Raw genomic sequence first — 26,844 nt, forward strand, 5'->3', positions numbered from 1 at the left:
GCAGCTGTTCGATTGATGGTGGGATTGTTTATACAAGTGAAAGCCTTCCACAAAGGCTTACAGTCTATGGGATTGCTCATAAGCACTCTTGTATTTGTAGCCAACCTCTGTCTCCGGCAGGTAACAGTCAGTTGCTGACTGTTGACACTGTTTTTGGTATATTTTATAACCAATCATTGGCTGACATGACCGGAATCTGCCATTTCATTCAGTGACAATCTAATCTGTATGGTGAGCCTTACTTGGTGGGATAAACAAACATGAGTCTGGTACTCTTAACAAGGTTTTACAAGACTTTTTAATTGATGACCTATCCTTATGATTGGCCATCTGTTGCAGATTGTGGGGGGCCGATACTCAGGACACCTGCACGTCTGTTCTCAGAAAGTGATTTCTCATCCTTTGGTCACATGGCAATACTGTAGCTCAGTCCCATTAATTCTGCACAAACCCTTTAATTGTTTTACATGCACATGCCCCTTTCTTACACCCTACCCGCGATGGCTTAGCTGCCCTGGATGGCTATATACCCCATAATTTAACTGTATAATGGCCAGCCAGTAGACAGGGGTCCTTTGTGAGGTCATCGTTCCAGCCTGTCAGCTGAGGAGCTTCATTGTGACACGCTCAGTATTCCGCCTATGCAAAAGCCTAAGGAACTGTACAGTATCGGTCAGTCTCAATTTTCTTTTGGTCAAGCCACTTTCCAGTTGTTGCTGACATCCTCCATAGTGTGCTATGGTCCAAGTAAGTGTTTGGGATCCACATTGCTCCCTTGCAATGAAAGTTTTTCCATGGTGGGGTGGAAATTTCTTAAAAATGTCAGTAAGGTACATATGATTAGAGATGAGCGAACAGTGAAATATTCAAGATTCGATATTCGTTTCGACTACTCGATCGAATATAGAATACCATTATAGTCTATAGGACAAAAATGCTCGTTTCAGGGGAAACTGCTATTCAACTAAAGGAGAGTCACCAAGTCCACGAATAGCAGGAGGAGAGTTTTTAGGAGGAGCGCTGTGCAGTTAAAGCGCACGGACCCCATTATAGTTTATGGGGACCGTGCACTTTAACTGCACAGCGCTTGCAGTTGCACTGATAAAAAGTCAGCTCCCTCGTAACTGCAAGCTGCCAGCTCTCCCAACTAGCAAGGACAAGCCTGCTGCAGAACAAGCGTTGATTTGCCGCAGGCTTGTCCTTGCTAGTCAGGAGAGCTGGCAGCTTGCTGTTATGAGAGAGCTTACTTTTTCTCATAGGAATGAATAGACCAACGTTGATTGGCCAGTGTACAGCATTCGGCCAGCTGGCAGCTGCCAGCAAGGACAAGCCTGCTGCAGAACCAGCGTTGATGTGCCGCAGACTCGTCTTTGCTAGCTGGGAGAGCTGGCAGCTTGCTGTTATGAGGGAGCTGACTCTCTTTCTCATAGGAATGAATTGACTAGCGTTAATTGGCCAGTGTACAGCATTCGGCCAATCAACGCTGGTGAGGAGGTGGAGTCTAAAATCGGACCACAATGGAGACTGCTGTGGTCCAATCTTACACTCCGCCTCCTCACAGACAAGCCTCTGGCAGAACCAGCGTTGATTGGCCGAATGCTGTACACTGGCCAATCAACGCTGGTCTGTTCATTCCTATGAGAAAAAGTAAGCTCCCTCCTAACAGCAAGCTGCCAGCTCTCCTGACTAGCAAGGATGAGCCTGCTGCAGAACCTTGATTTGCTGAATGCTATACACTGTATATCATTCGGCCAATCAACGCTGGCTCTGAATCGAATATGTACTGCGAATAGCTAGTAGTATTCGATCGAGTACGAATATCTTGAATACCGTAGTATTCAATCGAATACCTACTCAATTGAATACTACTCACTCATCTCTACATATGACCCATAAATCCAGGCCATTATATTCAGGAGGTGAATCCAAGCAGCAGGTATGGAAGTTTTCCAGGCTAAATTTTTGGGAATGATGTAGTCAGTAAACAACAGTGTTATCTTTTGCCCCTTCCTAATCCCCACTGTTTCACTGGTTAGGTTCTCATCCTCTCTGCCAGTCTTTAGCTTTGATGATCACTGACATGATTGCTGGAAACCCAGAATTAGGGACCAAATAAACTGAGAGGACCTGGGACCCACTATTGGTATGATAGAGGAGCCAGGAGATGGGATAGCATTCCTGGCTGTCAAAAAAGTGTTTGACTTTTCCTAGAAAACCCCTTTAAGGATGGCACTGTCTGGGACATGACATTCAGCCCAAAAGGTGTATAAAGGTATAATAGATATAATAAATAAGTGACCTCTAAAAGCCACTAATAAACCTCCTCCTAGTGAACTCCAAACCCACCGTGTCCCTTCATATAATAGATGATAAACTTCTGTCTGCCCGATGCCACCACTAGGGGGAGCTCAGTACAAAGGACATGATCCAGCTAATATAGAAATCAATAGTAACTGAGAATCATTGGTGTTGGGGTATGACCTAGTATCATCAATGAGAAACTACTGTCTCCTGTCAAATAATGATCTGGTCAACTATATATAATATATATATATATATATATATATATATATATATATATATATATATATATATATATACACATATTATAGGTTATATAAAACATTATGACTCAATCTGCTAAAAAGCAAGACCTCATAAGGCAATATCAGCTGTAAATAGAAATAATATATGGCTCCTGGAATGTGGGGACATAATAAAACTATTTTAGTGATATATATTTCTCAAGCTTCATACAGTGATGTGTATGGAAAAAATATATAAATGGTCTTAATGCAAAATCAGTACTGTAACTTAAGGGGTTAAACTCTGGGTTGTTTATAACACCGTGGTAACCACCAACAACCAATAGGATTGCAGGATGTAATTTTAATAAAGCAGCTGGCGTCTGTCAGTTGCTCCTCAGTAATGCAGGAGATGGACGTCTACACGATCGGCTCTGCTCAGCATAGTGGTAAAGACTGGTAAGACACCGGCGTCTGATCCTAATATACACAGAACATATCACAGATAGCAGATAGGGGGCGACTGTTAGTAAATGTCCAGTATTAGCCTCCGTTCACATGAACTTCTCTCTGCTATTCTGCTATTATTATTATTATTATTATTATCATTTTCAGACCAAACACAAAACATTTGCACTCATTACAGTAAGGCTGGATTCACACTACCATTGTTAATGTCCGTTGCTGTCATCTGCATGAAGGACTTTTTCTTCTCTTTCATAAGTAATCAGACAAGAGGGAAGATACGTGGCATCCATCATGCCAGTGGAAATGGGCACAGGCTGAGTCTATGTCTGTTCTCTGTCACAGATAATGGCAGTTGGAGTCTCTGCACCCCCAGAGGACATTACTATGACTGCCCCCCCCCCTCCATGTATACAGAGTATATGTATGGCCACTATGACTTCTATCATACTCTGTACTGATATCTGACACTTATTAGTTATATCTCTCTATCTACCCAGGACGTGTGTCATATATGTATGTGTACAGGATGTCCGTGTGTCATATATGTATGTGTACAGGATGTCAGTGTGTCATATATGTATGTGTACAGGATGTCAGTGTGTCATATATGTATGTGTACAGGATGTCAGTGTGTCATATATGTATGTGTACAGGATGTCCATGTGTCATATATGTATGTGTACAGGATGTAGTGTGTCATATATGTATGTGTACAGAATGTCCGTGTGTCATATATGTATGTGTACAGGATGTCCGTGTGTCATATATGTATGTGTACAGGATGTCAGTGTGTCATATATGGATGTGTACAGGATGTCCGTGTGTCATATATGTATGTGTACAGGATGTCAGTGTGTCATATATGGATGTGTACAGGATGTCAGTGTGTCATATATGGATGTGTACAGGATGTCCGTGTGTCATATATGTATGTGTACAGGATGTAGTGTGTCATATATGTATGTGTACAGGATGTCCGTGTGTCATATATGTATGTGTACAGGATGTCCGTGTGTCATATATGTATGTGTACAGAATGTCCATGTGTCATATATGTATGTGTACAGAATGTCCGTGTGTCATATATGTATGTGTACAGGATGTCCGCGGGTCATATATGGATGTGTACAGGATGTCCGTGTGTCATATATGGACGTATACAGGATGTTATGTATGTATGTGTACAGGAGGTCATTATTAAAACAAGAAGTGGACAACCCCTTTAAGTAAAGCCATTTATGTAATTTCTCTATATAGTTTATGTATGTTGTGTCTCTTGTATGTGTGTATATTTATATATATATATAAATATAGCGTCAGGCCATTGTAGTAAGCTGCTCCAAATGAAATAAGAAGTACCTGGGTGACTGCGCCACACACTGAGATGTATGTACTCTATTAGCTGATGTACAATATATCTCTGCTATACTTCAAACTAGTTTCTAGCTTATTATGAATATTGCACGTTACATGATGTATTTGATCCCATCGACCACTTAGTGGCCTTATTCTGATGGGTCCCTACACTAACACTTTATATATAGGACAGGAGACGACCTTCTTATATACTCTCTGTTACACGGCAGTCTCTAAGAACTTGACCACTAGGGTCTTGTCCATAGGGGGAGTAAAGTCTTAGTGTAGGGACTAGAGATGAGCGAACAGTGTTCTATCGAACACATGTTCGATCGGATATCAGGGTGTTCGCCATGTTCGAATCGAATCGAACACCACGTGGTAAAGTGCGCCAAAATTCGATTCCCCTCCCACCTTCCCTGGCGCCTTTTTTGCACCAATAACAGCGCAGGGGAGGTGGGACAGGAACTACGACACTGGGGGCATTGAAAAAAATTGGAAAAAGTCATTGGCTGCCGAAATCAGGTGACCTCCATTTTAGACGAATAGTGGATTTCAAATCCGGGTCATATGAGAATGTGAACTTTGTGACTATGAGACAGGGATAGCTGTACAGGCAGGGATAGCTAGGGATAACCTTTATTTAGGGGGGAATGTTATTAAAAATAACTTTTTGGGGCTCTATCGGGTGTGTAATTGTGATTTTTGTGAGATAAACTTTTTCCCATAGGGATGCATTGGCCAGCGCTGATTGGCCGAATTCCGTACTCTGGCCAATCAGTGCTGGCCAATGCATTCTATTAGCTTGATGAAGCAGAGTGTGCACAAGGGTTCAAGCGCACCCTCGGCTCTGATGTAGCAGAGCCGAGGCTGCACAAGGGTTCAAGCGCACCCTCGGCTCTGATGTAGGAGAGCCGAGGGTGCACTTGAACCCTTGTGCACCCTCAGCTCTGCTACATCAGAGCCGAGGGTGCGCTTGAACCCTTGTGCACACTCTGCTTCATCAAGCTAATAGAATGCATTGGCCAGCGCTGATTGGCCAATGTATTCTATTAGCCTGATGAAGTAGAGCTGAATGTGTGTGCTAAGCACACACATTCAGCTCTACTTCATCGGGCTAATAGAATGCATTGGCCAGCGCTGATTGGCCAGAGTACGGAACTCGACCAATCAGCGCTGGCTCTGCTGGAGGAGGCGGAGTCTAAGATCGCTCCACACCAGTCTCCATTCAGGTCCGACCTTAGACTCCGCCTCCTCCGGCAGAGCCAGCGCTGATTGGCCGAAGGCTGGCCAATGCATTCCTATGCGAATGCAGAGACTTAGCAGTGCTGAGTCAGTTTTGCTCAACTACACATCTGATGCACACTCGGCACTGCTACATCAGATGTAGCAATCTGATGTAGCAGAGCCGAGGGTGCACTAGAACCCCTGTGCAAACTCAGTTCACGCTAATAGAATGCATTGGCCAGCGCTGATTGGCCAATGCATTCTATTAGCCCGATGAAGTAGAGCTGAATGTGTGTGCTAAGCACACACATTCAGCACTGCTTCATCACGCCAATACAATGCATTAGCCAGTGCTGATTGGCCAGAGTACGGAATTCGGCCAATCAGCGCTGGCTCTGCTGGAGGAGGCGGAGTCTAAGGTCGGACCTGAATGGAGACTGGTGTGGAGCGATCTTAGACTCCGCCTCCTCCAGCAGAGCCAGCGCTGATTGGTCGAGTTCCGTACTCTGGCCAATCAGCGCTGGCCAATGCATTCTATTAGCCCGATGAAGTAGAGCTGAATGTGTGTGCTTAGCACACACATTCAGCTCTACTTCATCAGGCTAATAGAATACATTGGCCAATCAGCGCTGGCCAATGCATTCTATTAGCTTGATGAAGCAGAGTGTGCACAAGGGTTCAAGCGCACCCTCGGCTCTGATGTAGCAGAGCCGAGGCTGCACAAGGGTTCAAGTGCACCCTCGGCTCTCCTACATCAGAGCCGAGGGTGCGCTTGAACCCTTGTGCAGCCTCGGCTCTGCTACATCAGAGCCGAGGGTGCGCTTGAACCCTTGTGCACACTCTGCTTCATCAAGCTAATAGAATGCATTGGCCAGCACTGATTGGCCAGAGTACGGAATTCGGCCAATCAGCGCTGGCCAATGCATTCTATTAGCCCGATGAAGTAGAGCTGAATGTGTGTGCTTAGCACACACATTCAGCTCTACTTCATCAGGCTAATACAATACATTGGCCAATCAGCGCTGGCCAATGCATTCTATTAGCTTGATGAAGCAGAGTGTGCACAAGGGTTCAAGCGCACCCTCGGCTCTGATGTAGCAGAGCCGAGGCTGCACAAGGGTTCAAGTGCACCCTCGGCTCTCCTACATCAGAGCCGAGGGTGCGCTTGAACCCTTGTGCAGCCTCGGCTCTGCTACATCAGAGCCGAGGGTGCGCTTGAACCCTTGTGCACACTCTGCTTCATCAAGCTAATAGAATGCATTGGCCAGCACTGATTGGCCAGAGTACGGAATTCGGCCAATCAGCGCTGGCCAATGCATTCTATTAGCCCGATGAAGTAGAGCTGAATGTGTGTGCTAAGCACACACATTCAGCACTGCTTCATCACGCCAATACAATGCATTAGCCAGTGCTGATTGGCCAGAGTACGGAATTCGGCCAATCAGCGCTGGCTCTGCTGGAGGAGGCGGAGTCTAAGATCGCTCCACACCAGTCTCCATTCAGGTCCGACCTTAGACTCCGCCTCCTCCAGCAGAGCCAGCGCTGATACTCTGGCCAATCAGCACTGGCTAATGCATTGTATTGGCTTGATGAAGCAGTGCTGAATGTGTGTGCTTAGCACACACATTCAGCTCTACTTCATCGGGCTAATAGAATGCATTGGCCAGCGCTGATTGGCCGAATTCCGTACTCTGGCCAATCAGCACTGGCTAATGCATTGTATTGGCTTGATGAAGCAGTGCTGAATGTGTGTGCTTAGCACACACATTCAGCTCTACTTCATCGGGCTAATAGAATGCATTGGCCAATCAGCGCTGGCCAATGCATTCTATTAGCGTGAACTGAGTTTGCACAGGGGTTCTAGTGCACCCTCGGCTCTGCTACATCAGATTGCTACATCTGATGTAGCAGTGCCGAGTGTGCATCAGATGTGTAGTTGAGCAAAACTGACTCAGCACTGCTAAGTCTGCATTCGCATAGGAATGCATTGGCCAGCCTTCGGCCAATCAGCGCTGGCTCTGCCGGAGGAGGCGGAGTCTAAGGTCGGACCTGAATGGAGACTGGTGTGGAGCTATCTTAGACTCCGCCTCCTCCAGCAGAGCCAGCGCTGATTGGTCGAGTTCCGTACTCTGGCCAATCAGCACTGGCCAATGCATTTCTATGGGGAAAAGTTAGCTTGCGAAAATCGCAAACTGACAGGGATTTCCATGAAATAAAGTGACTTTTATGCCCCCAGACATGCTTCCCCTGCTGTCCCAGTGTCATTCCAGGGTGTTGGTATCATTTCCTGGGGTGTCATAGTGGACTTGGTGACCCTCCAGACACGAATTTGGGTTTCCCCCTTAACGAGTTTATGTTCCCCATAGACTATAATGGGGTTCGAAACCCATTCGAACACTCGAACAGTGAGCGGCTGTTCGAATCGAATTTCGAACCTCGAACATTTTAGTGTTCGCTCATCTCTAGTAGGGACCCATCTGAATGAGGTCGCCGTGACGTGGCAGATGGGCTCGCACAATTCATGAAACTGTGCGCTAAGAACCTCACATTTATATCTGTAGTCAGTGATACATGAAAGTGCAGGCCAGGAATTTTATCATTTAAAGCTCCACAACAGACGTATAAACTCACTTGTCGGGACTGGGTCTATGAGTGGCTTCTCCAAAAATTATTCTGGGAGCATCAGTCCTTATTAAAGATGCGTGAAGATTTGTTTTGGGTTAAGCACAAAGATTTGTTTTGTGCTGAAAAAGTTTGTCACGACCGGAAGTGAAATTATCATTATTATTATTATCATTATCATTATTATTATTATACTGTGGGGTCTCTTCTGGCCTCATAGTTGATATTATGCATCCTGGGATCACCGCTGAGGACCAATCACAGCGCTTACATGAGGTATGTCAAAATCATGACACTTGGCGTTCCCCATGACCTTGGGGCACATGATGTCACCTAGGAGTACAGCAGAGGCCAGAGGAGGTAACGGAAGGTGAGTATAACTGTTTAGTACTTTTTTTTTAACACCTCTCCTGGGCCTCCACCTATTATATTATGGAGTCTGAAGATACCCCTAAGTATAATAACATAACTTCCAGTTCGGCGTTGATGAACCCCTATAGTTTTGAGTTGGAGTCCAACCTGAAACTTTTGAAACCAATTTGCTCATCTCTAGTCCTTATCTAATCTACCTAGTCTTTTACTTTCCTGTCATTGTTTTACCATTTAGCTTGACTTAAAGGGTGACTCTAGCAGGAAACATTTATCATCAGTCCACTGGGTATTTGGCAAATATTTGATTGGTTGGAGGTCCAAGTCTACTTTTCCTCTTTCTGTGACTCCCAAGTTCTAGCAGTGACTATTTCTGGGCTCACTTCTCTCCAGGTTTTGGTGACTCTTCCCCATCATCTTCAGTAAGGTCTGATTTCTGCCCTTCTTCTGCTTTTGGGTCCAGAAACTCCAAACCATTACTTAATGTATTGCTTTATGGAGAGATCTCTATATGCCAGTACATTGTATACTTAATAATATCTATTCGGAGCATTCAATGTACTGGCATAGAGAGATATTTCTTATATATCATATAGATGCAGGGAAAGAAAAAGCTTGGTATAAGAGAAAAAAAACCTAATGAAAAAGAGTATTGAAATAGAAGCAGAGGCGGGCAGGGGCAGGGACTGGTATGCAGGGCTGCAGGCCCGCGGCAAGAATATTTGTTAGGCATTCCTCTGGATCGATAACATCCGAACCTAAACTGCTAATATTATCCTCCGGGGTCTCTTGGTGAAGGGGCCATTGTGGGATATTGTAGTGTGTGTAAATATGGTGTTATACCATGTGGGGGTCAGGAAAGGGAGCACTATGCCATGAGGGGGTGAGGGGGCCTAAGTCAAAACTTTGCTATGGGGTCTAGTCAATGCTTGTTAACCCCCTGGATCTGGATATGTGTAACCTTTTTTAAAGTCCTCTCCTACTTTTGCCGCATCTTGCCATTCCCAAATGACCCTGTGTAGGGCTCTCCCAGGGTAACCCCTTCCTTATATTAGGCCACCACTTTGCTTATATTAGGCCACCACTTTGCTTATATTATTGCTTTCCCTGCCCTACAACACCAGAGATTTGTGCTTTGACTTTTTCAATGCAGTAGACTATCAAGGTTGTTGGCATAAATCCCTTAAGTACCTAGACCACCAGGGCAGCTATAGTTATGGGTGTATTCCAGTCTTAGACATTTATCGCATATCTATCTCATCATACTTATTAATCCTCGAAACATCTGTGAGAATCCTGAAAAGAGAGGTCACTTCTTGGTGTCTCATAAATAGCACAAGGTCCCAGTATATATTTTGTTGGTTGCATGTTGGTTGTTTCTGTGACATCCAAAGATGTGAATAAAGAACACATGTGAATATGTGTGACCTTCCCTTTATTTATTCCCCACACCTGGATATGGGCAATAGCCGCTATATCAGGAGTTGGGGCAAGAAAGCCCTATTCTGGAGATGCCATGTACCAGAGATAAAATCAAAACACCCCTTTCAGCGATCCTTTTACTACCCAGGAATTAAATATTAAAGAGGACCTTTCATGTCCTCAGGCACATGCGGTTTTATATACCGCTAGAAAGCGGACAGTGCACTGAATTCAGACATTGGTGCACACATGGTGGTTTCACAGCTATATATGTTTACAATTTATTGCGATTAATTACAATCAGCATACGCCCAAAAGTCCCGGATTCTGCGGGACATGACCCTGAATCCAGGACTGTTGGAAGTGGAACATTATACTTGGGGCAGAGATGGATGGGGAACATTATACTGGGGGCAGAGATGGAGGGGGACATTATACTGGGGGCAGAGATGGAGGGAGGATATTATACTGGGGGCAGAGATGGAGGAAGCACATGAAACTGGGGGCAGAGACAGAGGGGGGACATTAAACTAGGGGCAGACAAAGAGGGAACATTAAAATGAGGACAGATGAAGGGGAGACATTAAACTGGGGGCAGTCATGGAGGGACATTAAACTGGGGGAAGACATGGGGGGCATTAAACTGGGGGAAGACATGGGGGGCATTAAAATGGGGGGAGATGAAGGGGGATATTAAACAGGGGCAGATGAAAGGGGAAAATTAAACTGGGGACAGAAGAAGGTGGCAATTAAATTGGGGGGATTAAGAGGGACATTAAAATGGGGACAACTGGAGGGGGATATTAAACAATGGGGGTCTCTGGAGGAGAAGATTAAACCATAGGAGTAGCTGGAGGGAGATCTAATTGCCCCCCGTTTCATGTCCCGCTCCAGCTGCCATTAATTTATTGCCCCCTTCCAACTACCCCCACTGTTAATGTCCCCATCCAGCTGTTCCAGTTTCATGCGCCCCTCTAGTTTCCACCAGTTTAAACTGGGGCACCAGGACAGGGACTTAATATTGTGGGACATTATAAATTACGGGTGACTGTAGGAGAATTATACTATGTTGGGGCACATGAAAAATGAATGTGAATGGGCGGAGTCAATGTAAAAGTGGGTGGAGCTAAATTTGCTGCGGCACGCATTTTGTCCCTCTTTCTGTTTTTCAAAAGTTGGGGGATATGAGTCCACCACATATAATTCTTTATTTAAAGCACACCTGTCCTTTCATTTGACTTTACAGGATAAGTTGCCTTTATTTAATACATGAGCTGAAACATCCTTTCTGGCCATTACATGACTTCTATTATGCAATTTTTATCACCCCCCCTTGCAAGCTCATGCTATATCTGGAATTTGTAGATCTCTGGTGTGGGGAGAATATATTCCATAACTGCCTTTCTCTTGTTCATTGACAGTCCCAAACATAAATAGCATAAACAGAACATACATATATAGAGAAGTACTGATCTGTACTGAGGAAAGTTCTGTGGTTGTGTTACTATATAGCATCTTCCCTTTCTCATCTCCTCCAGTTTCTACTCACTTCTCCCCTTCCCCTCTCCATAGACTTATATAGAGATCAGTCATCTGAGTCATGTGACCTGCAGTTCATCTCAAGATGGGTAGGAAGTCTAGCATAGACTAGTAGGTGAAGCAGCCTGATAACAGCAGAAAGAGGCATTTCTCTCTGAAAAGACATATTACAAAGTTACTTATAAGCACCTGTACTATTGATTGATATAAAGTTTACTGAAACTACAGTTTCTGTTTTTGGTGAGCCTGGCTCCCAAGACCCAGAGCAATCAGCTTGTTTTCCTCATGACTGTACAAGTGAGGATCACTCAGTGGAAACACACTGCAAAACTTCTACACCTGAAATTGTGTGGTTTTTCCCAACAGTTCACCAGCAGTGTCAGGAATTGAACCCAGGGACTTCAGTGTCCCAGGCTACAGCTCTTCCAACCGAGCTATTTAGCCTCATGGACAGTTTCTTTGCTGATCTGAGCCTAGTTCCTGGTACCTCTAGTTTTAGTTCCAGCCTCTTTGGTTTGCTCCACCCTGTACTCTGATTGAACTTCCTATATAAACCCAGCCTTGCACTTCCTGCCTTGTGAGATTATTGAGCTCTGCCTGTAATCTAGCTGCTTGCTCGTGCTCTGCTGCAAATGTTGATGCTCACCTTGTGCATTGACCACTGGCTTGCTCCTGACTACGGTATTTGCCGCCTCCTCCAATACTGACGCTCATCTTGTGCATTGACCACTGGCTTGCTCCTGACTATGGTATTGCCCTCTCCTCCAACATTGACGCTCATCTTGTACATTGACCACTGGCTTGCTCCTGACTATGGTATTGCCCTCTCCTCCAACACTGAAGCTCACCTTGTGCAGCGACCACTGGCTTCCTCCTGACTAAATTATCAGCCTTGCAAGTAAGTCACCTTCCAAGTAGTAGCAACTTAAGACTCCGAACCAGACCGTTATAGGCAGTTTTCATTGCAAAGGTTAGGGTGAGTTCAATGTCCGTTGTTATTGTATGGCAAAAGACTGCTATTTTGAGGTTATTCTTCCAAAAGGTGGCACTGGAGCAAATTCCCTTTTTCCACCAAGGAGGACTTATTTGCATATTCCAATCCATGCAGAGCATGCATTGTCTAATAAGTGCCATATATGAAGCAACATCTTCTTAAGACATAGTACCCCTTCTGACAAAGGCTATTGTGCTAAATTTCTTTAGCTCAGCTTTTCTACAAGTGAGAAGGAGCTGAGCTATAGTAACTCAGCATGGCTACTGCATAGAGAAAAGTGCTATCTGCTTCCAGCTCTGTTCTCTGCACAGTGACTGCTGAGAATAGCTGATCAGTGTGGGTCCCAGGTGTTGCACTCCTGCTGATCTGATATTGATGACCTTTGTCCTAGTAGAGGTCATTAATATTACCCCTTTAAAGGGGCTCTATCAGCAAAATCATGCTGATAGAGCCCCACATATGCATGAATAGCCTTTAAAAAGGCTATTCAGGCACCGTAAAAGTTATATTAAACTACCCCCCCAGTTTTAAAATAAAACCCTAAAAAAAGAATGTTATCTACTTACGCATCGTGCACTGTGGGCGGGCATTCAGGGTGCACCATCTTCTTCATCCACGCCTCTTCTTCTTCTTCCGACGTCCTCCGGTCCCGTCCTCCTCCGGCGCTTGCGAGCGGACACTGATATAAAAAAATGGCCTGGGCGCCTGCGCAGTAGCTGTAGTAGAAGCCGCATGCTACTGCGCATGCGCTCAGACCATTTTTTTATATCAGTGTCCGCTCGCGAGCGCTGGAGGAAGACGGGACCGGAGGACATTGGAGGAAGAAGAGGTGTGGATGAAGAAGAAGACACACCCTGAATGCCCGCCCAGCGTGCACGATCCGTAAGTAGATCACATTCTTTTTTAGGGTATTATTTTAAAACGGGGGGGGGGGGGGGTAGTTTAATATAACATTTACGGTGCCTGAATAGCCTTTTTAAAGGCTATTCACGCATATGTGGGGCTCTATCAGCATGATTTTGCTGATAGAGCCCCTTTAAATGTGAACAGCGCTGTTACTGCAGATTGCAACAGGTTAGCTGCTGGTGAGTTTACAATTGGCAAACCTGTTATGATCATGAACTGTGTGGCCCTGGCTTTATTGAGATAAATGTACATTAATGTAAAACATAGGCAGGCTGAGTCCATGAAACAGGGTATACAAAGATGGCTTGTCTTAATAGGTATCCAATACAGCATATAACAATTAAGGTAACCTATTGCTCATCTATTGAAATTTTAGGTATAAGATAAGACTAATGTTTGTTGTTCATTTATTTTGAAAAACAACACAATAGGAATTTCTGTCATTTTGTCTGATACAATTATAATTAACTAGCTTCTGCCTGTGACTTCATCTGTGTGGACTTCAGAATTGGGTCCAGAGAGAAATGAAAAAATGTGTAATAAAAAAAATTCACCTGCTCCGGCGTTTTGGCAGCTCTCAATCTGGCTAACTTGTTCCTCATGCTGTGCTCATGATTGTTCCGGCAGCTTGCTGGGACGCCATATAATGAGCATGTTGGCATTGATTATCCGACTGCTCTGGCATTTTGGTAGCTCTCAAGCTGGCCTGCCACTGTACTTGTTACTCGCACCGTGCCTGTGATTGTTTCAGCAGCTCGCTGGGATGCCATATAATGAGCGTGTTGTTGGTGTCAATGATCCGCCTGCTCTGGCGTTTCAGCTGCTCTAAGAGCCGCTTGACGATTAGCTTGCTCAATCCTCCTCAGCTTTGCTTGAGGAGAAGTCTGTTGAATTCTGGCTACCTTCATAGCTCTCGTTTTTTGATAATTTTGCAACAGATTAGATTTATGCCATTTTGGATTCAAGGGTTTTTCCCATCTCAGTGTCTCAGCATGCTGCCTGCAGTGTCTGCTTCTCACTTACTATATTTCTCTCCTCCCTCTGGCTGAATAGGAAACAAAACACTTATGCAGATCAGATAATATGCAAATGCTTGTACAGAATAGACTCAGTGTTATCTGTGTGTTTACATAGAGAGTTAAAAGACCTGGCTTTATCAGCAAACTGCAATTAGCTGAATTGTACTGCCAACAAGAGCAGTTTAATATAATATATTAACACAAACTGATGACAGTTGTGAAACCATGTCATTTACTGGGATAAAAAGTATCCTTTGTGTTAATCAAGGTTGCAAACTATCTATGTGCCAAATTTCATCCAAATCCGTTCAGCCATTTTTGCGTGATTGAGTAACAAACATACAAACTTTCAAATTCATAATAATAGGATATAGTATATTATATAAAAATTTCCTGAAAGATTTTGGTAAATGATCTCTGTTTTTTGGAAATCTCTTTCACATGTAATTTCACTGCCCCACTCTGTAATGTTTAATTGACAGCAAATTAGTAATTCTGAATGCTCAACAGATCAGAGGATAAGCTCCATTCAGTATGTCCACGTGGGAATCATACTCTGCAGATTTTCCACAGTAGAAAGTGCACCAAGTGTGATAGATTTTGTTATGGCATTCGTACCGTAATTGTTTGGTAGGTAATTAGACTTAGGTAATTTTTTGGTAGGTTTCACCCTGTGCATGTCTAAAGGATTATATCTATTGTGAGACATGGTATACATTGATGCACTGCAGATTTAAAATCTGTAATGAAAGTCAAATTCATTTGCGGAATCTGCTGCAGACTTTTTCTGCAGCATATGGATGAAATTTGTAAAAATATCATCCACATTGCTTCTACAGTAAATGCCGCATATTTTATACCTACTGTCAATGACTTACAGTAAAAGAATGAGAACATTATTATGATATCCTAATAGGGTCATAGATGGCTGCCATCTGGAAATTTGAGGCCCCATAATGGCAAGATTTTCTGAACCCCCAGGTTTCCTGTCCAATCTGTGGCCTTAACACAATATAAATAATACACAGATAATGTGCCCCAATGCTTCCTAACACGGTATAATATGCCACAGTGGCTCCACATAATATACAGTATAATACTCCATGATGGCTCCACTTACTACCTATTCTGGTGTCTTGAAGTTTGGGCAGCAGTGACACAGGCAGAAAGCACCAGCGCTACTACCTTCATTATTATACAATTACACTGATGTCAGTAAATACTAATGAAGCGGCTCGGCTAGGCACTGCCTCTATGCAGGGGTGAGCCTGCTCCTTTCGCCGCCCGAGGCTAAAAGGTGAAGGGGGCGGGGCTTAGCGCCGTTCGCCGGCAGAGAGTAGGCCCAGAGACTGCCTGCTCTCTGCCTGAGCGTGAGGGGAGGCTGCTGGAGCAGCACTGCTCTAGTGGCCTCCCCAAACCACCACTCGGTGATAAACCAGTCCAGGACAGCTTGTCCTGGACTGGCTTAGGGAAGCAAAAATGCCAGCCTCCCTGAGGCCCTGGCATAGTGCCGCCTGAAGCGCTCGCTTCAGGTCGCCTCATGGGAGGTGCGATGTTATTTAAGTAAAGCAAGCAGGCTTCTATTGGAAAGGGGCCGGCAGGATTATGCACATACATCACATGAAATCATGTGGCTGAGCCCCCTTCCACTAGCAATGTGACTGCCAGCACTACCCTAATGGCAGCCCTGGGGTCATACTCCTGTATGGGTGGCTGTTTAGAGGGAGCAGTTCCATATAGTCTAGTAAAGCTCTACTGGGTTAGTTAATAGGTTTGGCAGCAGATTTGGTAGATCAGGAGCCAAGGAGCACCAACAGCATTGTTATATATAATAAGATGTTACTGTTTATTGGCTTCCAATAAAAGATGGGGAAAAATGGTTCATGAGTTGAAAAGTCCCTGCAAAGTAGACTGACTTACATGAAGAACCACAAAGAAAACGTTTAAAAAATGTGCTCTTCTTTATTTTCAATGAGAAAAGGTTGCAAACGTATGTGTAATGCAAACCCTGACAACTATGGGGCAGATACACAAATTAAGTTTTACACAGTGCATCTTTAGACTACACAGACTTAAAGGGGTTGTCCAGGATTTTTTTTTTTTTCTTTGGAGCTGGGTGCTTTGCGGTGGAGACCACCACTGGAATAAGACCCCGGGTGCTGCCAGACCGTACATGAGCCTGGGACACTGGAAGACTGGGACAGGTGAGTATGTTTGTATGGTTATTTTTTTCACAACCCCTTTAAATCAGAATGTTTGATAAATCTGATATATTGTTAGATTGTCTCGTTTAACTTTATACTACTTAATGGGGTGCTTAAAAGTTCATGGCACATTTTTTTTCTGCACAGACTCATATTCAGTCGAAGCCCCTTTGTCAGACAAGTTGTAAAAGTGTCTAAAAAGCGATAGATATTGCACATAGCATGTTTTGGTGCAAACTACCATCAAGAATTCAGGTACATTTTGCTTGACAAATCTACCCCTATGTGTCCCTGTACTGTAATCACGCATGGGTATTCATGGGTGGGATGATTCTCATCCAACACTGCAGATTATGAAGATATTCTATCAAGGAGAAATTATATGCCAATCGCCCAGGTTCATTACCACTTGTCTTCCTTGTATTTAGACATCTAGGCTTTTATCATCTTCTCCAGATGCCATATATTAATTAGCGATTATGATGTCAAACCTGGAGGATAAACATCTTTATTCACCTTGCAATACATCCGGGTATGAATACAAGGGAGGTAAAGGACATCCATAGAGCAGTAGTGACATCTTGTGGCCTGGAACAACATTGTACAATCTGGAGAATAATTCCTAATTATTGTGTACCTTCTGAAAACAAACGTACAAATTAACCCTTTGACTCAAGTTGGTCCTCCTATGTTTTTATATTAGAGCTTAAGGAGTCAGTACAAAAATAGGCAGACAAATATGGATTCACTAATGTAATAATTCAGGCATATAATTAATTATAGCTACAGAAAAACATTTAATTGATAGCAATGTTACGTGGTTAGGACCAATGTGAGAGCAAAATGTGATACCCCCTGTAGATGGCGTAGTACAATTGCTTTAGTGTTATGTGTCTACAGTTCTTGTATAGATACACAGTAAAGATATATAGAGATACTTATGATTAAGCTACATATGATATAAAATGTGTTTCACTGAAATGAACAACAGCATTAAAACACATTACTGGAAATATGCCACCACCTGCTACAAGGTGAAACATTAGATCACTGCAGGTGGTGGCCCATAGAATATGAAGGAGGCTGCCAAGGTGCAAATTACGCCTACAATCCATCAGGTGCTGGATGCTGGATATAAACAAATTAATGCTTCTGTAGTGTGCCAGTACCACAGTTTTCCCTATTACTAATAACCTATTATTTACAGGGCTGCATTAACCATAGGGTAAATTGTATACCTGCATCAGGCCCTATGGCAGCAGAGGGGCCATCTGTCAGCCGTCCCTGATGTCCCAATTTCAACTCTGCATCCTCCTCAATTCCTCAAGAGATAGGAATCCCAATATGCATACTGTTGGGTCTCTATATGTCTTTTGCCTTAAAGCAGAGCAGCTCTCCCTCTGATGTATTGTTTTGGTTAGATTTATCTAATTTGTGAATTAATAAAATGTTATAGATATTTATCAATAATCGAAGAAATCAGGAAATACTCTTTACTTACTGTAAAACTCTGATTTAACACCTACCAAAGAATGGCATTTTGCTCTGGATGCGTGACATTCAGATTAGTAGCATGAATAATGGTGTGATTATGTCGGAATTATTATTATTATTATTTTTTTTTTTTTAAGACTCCGCCTCCTCATGCAGAACCAGCGTTGATTGGCCGAATGCTGTACACTGGCCAATCAACCCTGGTCAATGCATTCCTATGGGAAAAAGTCAGCTCCGGTATATCGCAAGCTGACAGGGATCCCGACATAATAAAGGTACTTGATGCCCCCTGACCTGCTTCCCCTGCTGTCCCAGTTGCATTCCAGGGTGTTGGCGTCATTTCCTGGGGTGTGGTAGTGGACATGGTGACTCTCCTGAGTCGAATGGTGGGATCCCCTGTAGCGAAGCATTTTTCCCCATAGACTACAATGGGGTTCGATATTCGATCGAATAGTCGAATATTGAGCGGCTATTCGAAACAAATATCGAACATTTTACTGTTCGCTCATCTCTAATAAAAATGAAATACTTCTATCCATGAAATATATTTAGCTGAATATGAAATAATACAATATAAAATGGAAGTCTTCATTTCAGGTAAGTCGAATATACAGGTAAACAGTTTATTTGTAAACAGAATAGGGAATAGCACCAAGGAATAGTTCCATTACATCAGGGAGATCCATGTATGTAAATACCATTCTACTTAAAGAGCTATCCACATCAATAAAGCTTGTTATAAACTGTCATTGCATAGAAATAGCTTTATTTCGTTTTACTGTAGCACATGCAAAAAGCCTAAAGTCTTATTTCTGCATACGCCTAAAGAAATAGTATGCAGGGTTTTTTACGATATACCATTTAGGTTATAGTCACCAGGGATTTCTAGTTGCAGTATTTACTATTAGTATACGGCATCTGTTTATACCTATGTTTGTTAGTTTTATAGAGTCTGCTCAATCCTAACTTGTATCTGTAAGTTTAGATGGTTACAACTCTCAATGACTATTTCTGTAACGCTCTTAGAGAATGTCCGCCGACTTGTCCTCTTAACTTTTGCTATGTCTTAGAGCCCACTAAGGTCTCATGTACACAACTATATTTTTCATCATTGCGCTGTCCCTTTTTTTTTTTTTTTTTTTTTTTTTTTTAACACTGCATACGGACCTATTCATTTCTGTGGCCTCATGAATATTACTGTGATTTTTACAGGTCTTTTTGGATGCCATGAATCAGGCCACAAAATTCATGGCAGGTCCTATTTGTGTCAATTTTGTAGTTCTGGAGCACCAGTTAAGTGTATGGGCACCAGTTAAGTGTATGGTTCCATGGAAAGCATGAGCAGCAGACAGATATTTTTTTTTTTTTTTTTTTCTTTTCTTACAAACTTGTACATGACACAGTCACGTGCATGTAGCCTAAATCCTCTGTCAACACCAAACTCCATTAGCACCAAAGGTATCTATTTAGGAGATATACTCAATTGGGTTATAGATTCTCCGTCGGTCTACAGACCATACCATGCAAATGCATTCTACTCAATGGAAAAAATAAAACTCACTCTAGTGCTTCCTTTTGGAAAGGAGTTCCCTATAGACTGGTGTTCAAGAAACGTAGATGAAATGATCTGGGATTAAAGTCAATCTAGAGTATCTCCTCCAAAAAGAATGACAGATCCATCTACAAACAGATTGTGGTGTTATTACACCTATTCAGAGCAAAATAAGGTACTACTTGGCTAGGTGAGAGGCCATATAAATGGGCACAAGGGGTACCACTTTAATTAACCCAGGTATATAGACCAGCACTGCTGACAAAACTCCACGGAATCCTTAGTGAACTGGGAAAGTTTAAAGTAAATATATAACATTTTATTGTAGCTATTTAGTTCCATGTTTATTAATCTATCTTTATAGGAGTCAGAACTCCATTGTTTGGGTACATTGCTCCAAATATTCTGAAACTACATAAATTACAGATTGTCTGCAGCCATGTATGTGTTGGGGAGCCTAGACTCTCATGGTATCGGATTTATACATTTAACTGTATAATAAACCAGTAATCAGTAAGAGAGGTAGCCTGTGGGTCTTGTATCTTATAAGCGTTGATGTGAATGCGCCATATGTCTCAGATGAGAAAAAAATCATAATTAAAATTTGCAAACAGTTATTCAAAACGTATTCTTTTGAATAGGAACATTTAGTTTTTACATTTTCTGAAAACCCTATTATTTAGCCTGACCATATCAATAGATTATCATATGTTATGCAGTCAATTGCTGATAATATACTATAGATATTGAATATATGTCATTGTCATTTATTATATTATATAGTCTGGACTCACTTCTATATCAGTAAACTGGAGTTATAGCCTGGACTCGCTTCTATATAAGCAATCTGGCTGGACTCGCTTCTATTTTTTTTTTTTTTTTATTGTAGATTGTGAGCCCCACATAGAGCTCACAATGTACATTTTTCCCTATCAGTATGTCTTTTTTGGAATATGGGATGGAAATCCATGCAAACACGGGGAGAACATACAAACTCCTTGCAGATGGTTTTTTTTGCCCTTGGCGGGATTTGAACACCAGGGCCCAGCGCTGCAAGGCTGCAGTGCTAACCACTGAGCCACCGTGTGGCCCCAAAATTGGACTCGCTTCTATATAAGCAATCTGGCTGTATAGCCTGGACTCACTTTTATATCAGTAATCTGGCTGTATAGCCTGGACTCGCTTCTATATCAGAGTTCAGGACCAGTAGCAACTGCTATGTGTGCATCCCCTGTAGATACACCCCTGGAAATGAAAGATGAAAGATTTGAATTAGTATTAGTGGGGTGAGGGTAACCTGTGAATCCCCTTGGTTGTAGCCTTGTCCAATGAAATCTAAATAGTGATTCCAGTGCTTAGGGACCCCCTAAGGCTCTTGGGCCTGGCCTCGACTGCACTCCCCTCAAGTTACGCACCTGTTCAGTATTCTATCTCTGGTTTTACTTCTATATCAGTAATCTATCTATGCAGTCTGGACTCCCGTCTATATCAGTAATTTGGCTGTGTAATCTGGATTACTTCTATATCAGAAATGTGGCTGTGTAGTCTAGACCACTTCATAAAATAGCAGTATTGCTGTAATCTAAAGCACCCCTTAGGCCTGGTTCACATCTACGTTTGGTATTCTTTTCAGGGGGTCCACTTGGGGACCTGACCAAACGGAATACCGAACGCATTAAAAAGCAGTTAGCAGAGAAACCACACGGAACCCATAGACTATAATGGGGTCCATGTGTTTTCCACGTAGTGTTCGCATGAATTATGCGGAGAGAAAAGTACTGAATGCAGCACTTTTCTCTCCGCATGATTTGTGTGGACACTGCACATTATAGTCTATGGGGTCTGTGTGGTTTCTCTAACTGCTTTTTAATGTGTACCGGTATTCCATTTGGGAGGTCCCCAAGCTGACCCCCTGAAAAGAATACCAAACCCAGATATGAACCAGGCCTTACATTGGCAGTGTGGCCGTGCAGTCTGTATCACCTCCTACAACAGTAGTCTGGGCCTCCACTTATTATAGCAGACTGCTATATCTGTATACCTATTACCTGAATCTGTAATAGCTTTTCTAAACTGAATCTTCATTAGTTACCTATTGCCAAGAGTTACCATGTGACGAGAATTGAACAGGTCATAAATGACTTTGATATTGTTCCCTGATATCTTCTCCATCTGGGACTATGTAACATGCTGGCACGTATATGGACTCTTAAGTATGCATGGCTCAGTATTTACATTAAATCTGTCTTAAGACTTAGCTGGTAAAGGCATTATGGGTCATATGAAATCCCCATTATTAAATATCTAGAATTGCAATAGTTTTCTACATAATATACAGTAGCACAATGTGAGAGCCAGCTTAGTATCAGGCTTGCAGCAGTAAAACAGGGCAAAATATATCTTATTAAACCAAAAAAGAATAAGTAACACATCTTAAGGCAGAGAACTCTTCATTGCTGCTGCTGTCTTTAGGAGACGTAATATTCGGTCATTCTTGGTGAGATCTTCTGGTCGTTCATTGGCCTGCAATAAAATAAACATTGGTAAGTTAAATGCTATTGTATTGTCACATTGGAATGTGAAAGAGTTAAAGGGGTAGCCTAGGGGGATAATTTCTTTTTAAAATTCAACAGAATAAGTTAAAAATAAATCTTAAACAGCACTCAGCTCACCCCTTCCTCTAGTCCTCCAATGCTCCTGTTCCTATGCTAGTCGGGTACCCCTGCTCTCTATAACCTGGTCCTTGTCTTGACATGCTGGAAATAGTTAGAGATCCTATCATTAAAAGACATTTTTTTTGTTCCTAACACGTAGGCTATAGTTTTTTCCTACCTTGTAGATGTCTTCTCCGCGCCGCCGTTCAGAATATAATCCGGTTTTCGTCTGTATGCAAATGAGTTCTCACGCAGCACTGGGGGTGGTCCCCAGTGTTCGAACAGCTCTGGGGGCGTCCCCAATGCTGCGAGAGAACTCTCCAGCGCTGCCTCCATCTTCTTCAGGAACGGCTTCTCTTCGCGTCTTCTTCTGGCAGTGGCTTCAAACTTCTAGGGCAAAGCCGACTGCGCATGCCCGCCGGCCACAAGAAAATGGCCGCTTACACAGTATTGTAAGTGGCCATTTTCTTGTGGCCCGGCAGGCATGTGCAGTTAGCTGCCCGAGGCCTAGAAGTTTGAAGCCACTGCCAGAAGAAGACGCGTGAATAGACCGTTCCTGAAGAAGATGGAGGAGGCACTGGAGAGTTCTCGCAGCATTGGGGACGCCCCCTATGCTGTTTGAGCGCTGGGGCCCGCCCCCAGTGCTGCGAGAGAACTCGTTTGCATACCGACGAAAACCGGATTATATTCTGAACTGCAGCCCGGAGAAGACCTCTAAAAGTAGGAGAAGAATAGCCTTTCTTAAGGCTATTCCTACGTGTTAGGGACAAAAAATTTACTTTTAATGATAGGATCCCTTTAATACCTGCTCAGCCAACCACTACCAAAGTGGTGACTGGGTTCAGGCAGTCTGAGCAGATAAACCCGGGCATCTACTGCATGTAAAATCAAGGGTCAGATGTAGAGAAAGATGCAGCCAGTATAGGAATGGGAGGAATGGAGAATTGGTGAGGTAAGTACAATTTATTATTTTCAACCTTGTGATGAATGGCCCAGAGTTATGATTTTTTCCCATGCCCATCTCAGATATATTCCCCATTTGCCTCAGATGGATTCCCTCTACCTGATTAGCAGGATGTGAGAGATAGTGTCCACGATTACCCCCTGGAAGTGGCTTTGATCATCCCTGTGTTTCACCCTGGGCATGGCATTAGCATGTCTGTGCGAACTTCGTTAATCCTAGCAGGGGGCCATCCTGGCTCTGAAAGTTCTAACACTTAGTGGTAGACTGCTCGACTCCGTTAAAACTTCAGTCAGTTATGGGATTTATGAAGTTATGGTCACAGGAAAAATGATACAGTCATGACAATAACTTCCTCCTGTGCACAGTACCAGGCCGCACGTTTTGAGCCCAAGCACGATCCAATCAGAGGCCTAGGAGGGGTTCCAGCACTGAACTCGTTACCCATAGGGAATTGGGAAATCATCCTTGGTCTCTACCTGATGGGGATTTTGTGAGGAACCCCATCATGCCCCTAGCCAAACAGTGGGTTCACCTGGTAAAGAGTTATGGCCATTTATAGTTATTCTGGTATAAGGTGAGGGGGCTGAGATGCCCACCTTGCTGACCTCATTGTGGGAGGGGGCTGAGGGGAGATATATTGTCACCCATGCCAGGACCCGGCGTTCTTTGTTCTTTGTTCTTTGTTCTTTGGCTGTGTTCTTCCTGGTCTACTGGCATGTGTCACTAGGTGCTGTGATGCTGTGGAACATGTTCCCCTGGACTATTGACTAACGCCTATGGAAATACCATGCACCCTGGACTATTCTGTTAATGGGGTCATCAACTCCTTTCCATCTGTGGACTACCTAAAAGGACTCTAAAGCTATGTGCCCTGGATTTCATGAGTGGAATTCCGGAGACCGAATCTGGTATTATATCGCTGTTTCTAATCTTTTATTCTTTTTATCTTACTGCACGTACCTTTCTGTAACCGTATAAGCTTGTAACCGCCAGAGTATATCTTTATATATATCTCTGGCTGACTAGTGTCGACCATCTTGGGTTAATAAAATTTTAAAACTTTAGAAGGCTCTTCTCGTATTATCCTATAAAGCCCGGTCCACTCTCTGGCTGTGAGAGTGGACGGTATAGATAAGAAGGTGATCGCGGTTTCTGCGCCAAAGTGGTTCTGGGCGAGACTGCGATTCATCACAAACCTATTCTAGTCATTTTTTTAAATGAAAACTATAACCCTAGACAACCCCTTTAATTCAAATCCCTCAGAAGCCATTCAGTATGTCTTTTTCAGTAACCTGGAATAATCCCTTTAAGGCACTGCATTTTTTTTTTTCTGCAGAGTTTATAGTGTTTTCGCTGTGTTCTTCCTTCCTTATTAAATAGAAAGGGAAAATATTCTTGATCCTGCAAATAAAATGAACCTTCTACTAACACACTGCAGGACCCGCAACCACCAGTCATCTTGGTCTGCTGTGTGGACACATATTACTGGTTTAGGAGCAAATAGGGCCCTAGTATAACACAGGAGCAAGACAGCAGACTACTGACAGGACCACTGGGTGGGGGGATAAAGCAGATTTATGTTGGTGACATTTTAGAAATTCGCAAAAGAGTATGGAAATATATGCATCAGCTGTATATTGGACCCCGAGAAAACTTTACATTGGAGGCCGTAGGCTTGTTGTACATATCACCTTCTAGTACCATTTGTCTCACTTGATAGCCTAAAGCAGGTACTAAATAAAGTAGCAAGTACATTGCGGTACTTTGTCACAGTGGGAAATGACAAAGTGGTCCAGGGCTACTAAGGTGATTCAGTACCATGCAGTGGAAGAGGGTCTTTAACCTATAAGCAAGAATGGATGGTGTCTACAAAGAATGCGTCTTACTCATCATACCCATACATTACCCTAACCTATCAATATGTACCATTCCATCTGGCTACACTGTGCAGGGTGGCTTACGATAGGGGTGATGGGGTTAATGCCAGTCAATTACATATTAGTTAATGTATCTTCCCATACTGCCACTCTGTGAATCAGATCTCTGAGCAAGGTGTTTGGATGCGAAATGACATCAATCTGAAAGCAGTAACTCACTTTATTTCTAATTGTAGGGTTTGCTCCGGCTTCTAAAAGAAGAGATATTGATTTGAGGTCCCCACCAAGAACTGCAGCGTGGAGGACAGTGGATCCATTCTAGGGAAAAATGTCATTTATTACAATCACATCACTTCTCTGCTTATACCATATTCTTCACAATTGTACATACATTCTACATGTCGGCTCTCTATACAGTACATTAAGCCATTCAGTAGGCCCTTGGCCTAGGGATCGGTGACCTCCATCATTTGACTGTTTATTTCACTATGTTGTTCTCTAGATAATCCAAACTGGTAATTCTTTCCATATTTTACTTTTAGACACGATTATATTACCTTGTGTACACTGGATGATGCTTCATGTATAAGTGACATGAAACAAACTGCACCATATCCTGGGCTGTAACCAGTGATATCACATGCTAGATCCTTCTACTACTTTAACATATGAAGTAAATGGAAAGAATTTACTCTTCCATATATGCTATTTTTCTGGCATAGATGTGACACATATTTGGCGTTTGACCTCTTTTTAGGCCAAAGAGGTGTTACTTTGCTGTTTTGTTGACCGGCTCATCACTCTCTAGACAAAATGTGGGCAGATCAAGGATTAGGAAAGTTTACTTGGCCCATCAAACTTACTACAACTTAAGCTAAAAGACTGGTGTGAGTTCACCTGAAATCTACGCCAGAACCTGACTATGGTAATTTTCAGTTCTAGCGCACAGGACCTCCCATGGCGAAACTATTAAAACTACATGGAAGTTTAGGTGATTCAGAAAGAATAATATACCGGTATCCATGAATCTATATGATTATATCTTTTATTATGTAGCCTGTAAGATTCTGCTGGTATCACGACTTTTGAGCATTCTGTACAGTTTGTATCTCTGTATAATTTTTTACCTTTAAAACTCCAAGCGTTGGAGAGAACTTAAGCAGCTCTTCTATTACGTCATTGAAGCCTTTAGCTGCAGCTTTGAACAGAGCGGTGGTGCCATCCTGTAAGGAATTGGATAACACAAGACAGAGAATTAATATTGACGCAGCTTGGAATATTAATGTATGTTGTAGCTTGGAATATAATAACTTTGCAAAGTCTGATATGCAGAATCTGATATGATAATTCCCAAAGGACAAGCAGAAGACAACCTGATGCAGAGATGAGTTTGTAGCCAGTTACTCACTACTAGGGTCTATGACACAACATTTGTTATGAGATATGGTAGGAGTTATGGCTCCAGCCGATTCTTTCCAGGTCTTTAGCTATAAAGGTCTCCTTTATAATTTATATGGGCAGCATGCAATGGCAAATTTATTCGCCGGGCTTATGCAGGGATAAGGAGCGTTTTAGCTACTAAACCAGCAGGTCCATGTCACCGGGTTGTCCTTTAGCTGTTTAAGTATGAGTACTTTATAGTATATATTTAT

At 42.9% G+C, this 26,844-nt stretch overlaps 1 protein-coding gene across 1 annotated transcript in view; it reads right to left on the bottom strand.

Annotated features, from left to right (window-relative positions):
• Positions 1–21,686: 21,686 nt before the first annotated feature.
• ANKRD29 (ankyrin repeat domain 29) overlaps positions 21,687–26,844 on the bottom strand; it is a 54,962-nt gene continuing 49,804 nt past the window's right edge. The window contains exons 10-12 of the mRNA XM_075271968.1: positions 26,320–26,415; positions 25,412–25,510; positions 21,687–22,220 (exon numbers count right to left, since the gene is read on the bottom strand). Coding sequence (XP_075128069.1) covers positions 22,131–22,220; positions 25,412–25,510; positions 26,320–26,415 — 285 coding nt within the window. The 3' untranslated portion in view covers positions 21,687–22,130. The remainder of the gene's footprint in view (positions 22,221–25,411; positions 25,511–26,319; positions 26,416–26,844) is intronic.

The sequence above is a fragment of the Leptodactylus fuscus genome, chromosome 4 (assembly GCF_031893055.1).
Source record: "Leptodactylus fuscus isolate aLepFus1 chromosome 4, aLepFus1.hap2, whole genome shotgun sequence".
Lineage (NCBI taxonomy): Eukaryota > Metazoa > Chordata > Amphibia > Anura > Leptodactylidae > Leptodactylus > Leptodactylus fuscus.